Source organism: Oxyura jamaicensis, unplaced genomic scaffold (assembly GCF_011077185.1).
Source record: "Oxyura jamaicensis isolate SHBP4307 breed ruddy duck unplaced genomic scaffold, BPBGC_Ojam_1.0 oxyUn_random_OJ47434, whole genome shotgun sequence".
NCBI lineage: Eukaryota > Metazoa > Chordata > Aves > Anseriformes > Anatidae > Oxyura > Oxyura jamaicensis.
The window spans coordinates 1-2179 of NW_023306013.1; the positions used below are offsets into that span (position 1 = coordinate 1).

General features: G+C 52.7%; 1 protein-coding gene across 1 annotated transcript; it reads right to left on the reverse strand.

Moving 5' to 3' along the window:
- Positions 1-1223: 1223 nt before the first annotated feature.
- LOC118158839 (olfactory receptor 14C36-like) lies at positions 1224-2169 on the reverse strand. The gene has a single exon (XM_035313522.1). The coding sequence runs from the start codon at positions 2154-2156 to the stop codon at positions 1224-1226; it is 933 nt and encodes a 310-aa protein (XP_035169413.1). The 5' UTR covers positions 2157-2169.
- Between the last annotated feature and the right edge of the window lie 10 nt (positions 2170-2179).

Genomic DNA, 2179 nt, shown 5'->3' on the forward strand with positions numbered 1-2179 from the left:
GGTGTCAATCGTATTTTGTTACTTTCGGGATCCTTGTGATTTGAGATAGGGAGACTGGGGTCTGCGCAGAAGAGAGGGAGCCGGTTGAAACCACCCCTGCGGTCTGGACGAGATCCAGGAACCAACAGAGTCTCCCCAAGAATAAAAGTTTCCTCTTGGTGATGAAGAAGGACTGTGCGCCTTCATCCCCATGACCCCCAACGACGACCACCAAGAGACACTGCTCAGGCACCAAAAGGAGGAGTTTGTGAAAATACTAATTATAAATCAAAGTGGGAATAGGTCATTCATATGTATAGCTGTACTCAGGTTTCTTATGAATATGTAAATGCAATGTTGTATATATTTAGAAAGTTGGACGGCTGTGCGTGCGTGGTGGTAGAGCGTAGACTCCCCATGCACCCAGCGCTGTTTCCTTGCCTTTCATAAATCCTGCTAAATTCAGATTGAGTTGTACCGTCATTTCTAACAGCAGGTAGAAGTGATCTGGCTGTGAACCTTCAAGCCCACAGCATACCTGCTGGGCTCCCAGACTCTCTGACATACAGAGCAAAGCATGGAGCCCCTTTGGAGACTCTTCTTAGGCTGCCTTCTTGACAGCCCCTGTGCAGGAAGGCCTCAGCCTCCAGGCAGTGCCCAGAGGAGATCCCCTCTTAGCAGGGAAGGGCTGCAGTGGAGGCCAGCTGTGCCACTCAAGTGCCCACGGGCTGTCCCTGCCTGCGGTCCCAGCACAGCCCCACAGCAGAACTGGCACCAAGCTACAGGAGCAGCCGGGCCTGACCCCAGCAGCAGGGCTCAGCAGGACAGGGGGGCAGTGGCAGGAGAGCAGCTCTGCATGGACCCAGTGCTGCAGCTCCCTGGCCGGGCTGCTGGGCCACGACTCTTCTCCTCTGCAGCCCTGCACACGGGCACTGCCCCTGCAGAGCCAGGCCACGTCTGAGAGGGACGTCAGAGCAGGCAGTGAGGCTCCTTTCTTTTACTTAAATTCCCAGAGTGCCTAGCTCTCCAGATACAGAGTCTCTGAGCTACACTCGACAGGTACATCCTGTAAAAGAAATGAGATGAATCGGATCATTTTAATGGGCAACTTCAGCTCTATTAACACAAAGACCTGTAATAAAAGCACTCATAAATACACACACACACAAATAATCACATAGGTAATATCAGTTGTTCTTACAATCATTGACATTAAGAGTCATCTACAGAAATAGATTGGAAATTTATTGCTTCCAAACAAATCTAGTCATTAATTTCCACAGCGCACGCTTGAGTTCCTGGTTCCTCATGCTGTAGATGAGGGGGTTCACTGCTGGAGGCAGCACCGAGTACAGAACTGCAACCACCAGGTCCAGGGATGGGGAGGGGATGGAGGGGGGCTTCACATAGGCAAAAATGGCAGTGCTGACAAAGAGGGAGACCACGGCCAGGTGCGGGAGGCACGTGGAAAAGGCTTTGTGCCGGCCCTGCTCAGAGGGCATCCTCAGCACAGCCCTGAAGACCTGCACATAGGAAACCACAATGAAAACAAAACATCCAAATAATAATGAAACACTAAAGACAAGTGCCCCAACTTCCCTGAGGTAGGCATCTGAGCAGGAGAGCTTGAGGATCTGGGGAATTTCACAAAAGAATTGGTCAATAGCATTGCCTTGGCATAGGGGCAGGGAAAATGTATTGGCCGTGTGCAGGACAGCACTGAGAAATCCAGTGCCCCAGGCAGCTGCTGCCATCTGGGCACAAGCTCTGCTGCCCAGGAGGCTCCCGTAGTGCAGGGGCTGGCAGATGGCAACGTAGCGGTCGTAGGCCATGATAGTTAGAATAGAATACTCTGAGGCCAAGAAGAAGACAAAAAAGAGAACTTGAGCAGCACACCCTTGATAGGAGATGGCCCTGGTGTTCCAGAGGGCATTGGCCATGGCTTTGGGGAGAGTGGTGGAGATGCAGCCCAGGTCGAGGAGGGCGAGGTTGAGAAGGAAGAAGTACATGGGGGTGTGGAGGCGGTGGTCACAGGCTACGGCAGTGAGGATGAGGCCGTTGCCCAGGAGGGCAGCCAGGTAGATGCCCAGGAAGAGCGCAAAGTGCAGGAGCTGCAGCTCCCGCGTGTCTGTGAATGCCAGCAGGAGGAACTTGCTCACAGAGCTGATGTTGGGCATTTGCTGACATTGGACACAGCTGT

What these genes read in the sequence shown, in the direction of transcription:
- LOC118158839 (XM_035313522.1), bottom strand. Translation starts at nt 2,156, where the DNA reads ATGCCCAACATCAGCTCTGTGAGCAAGTTCCTCCTGCTGGCATTCACA.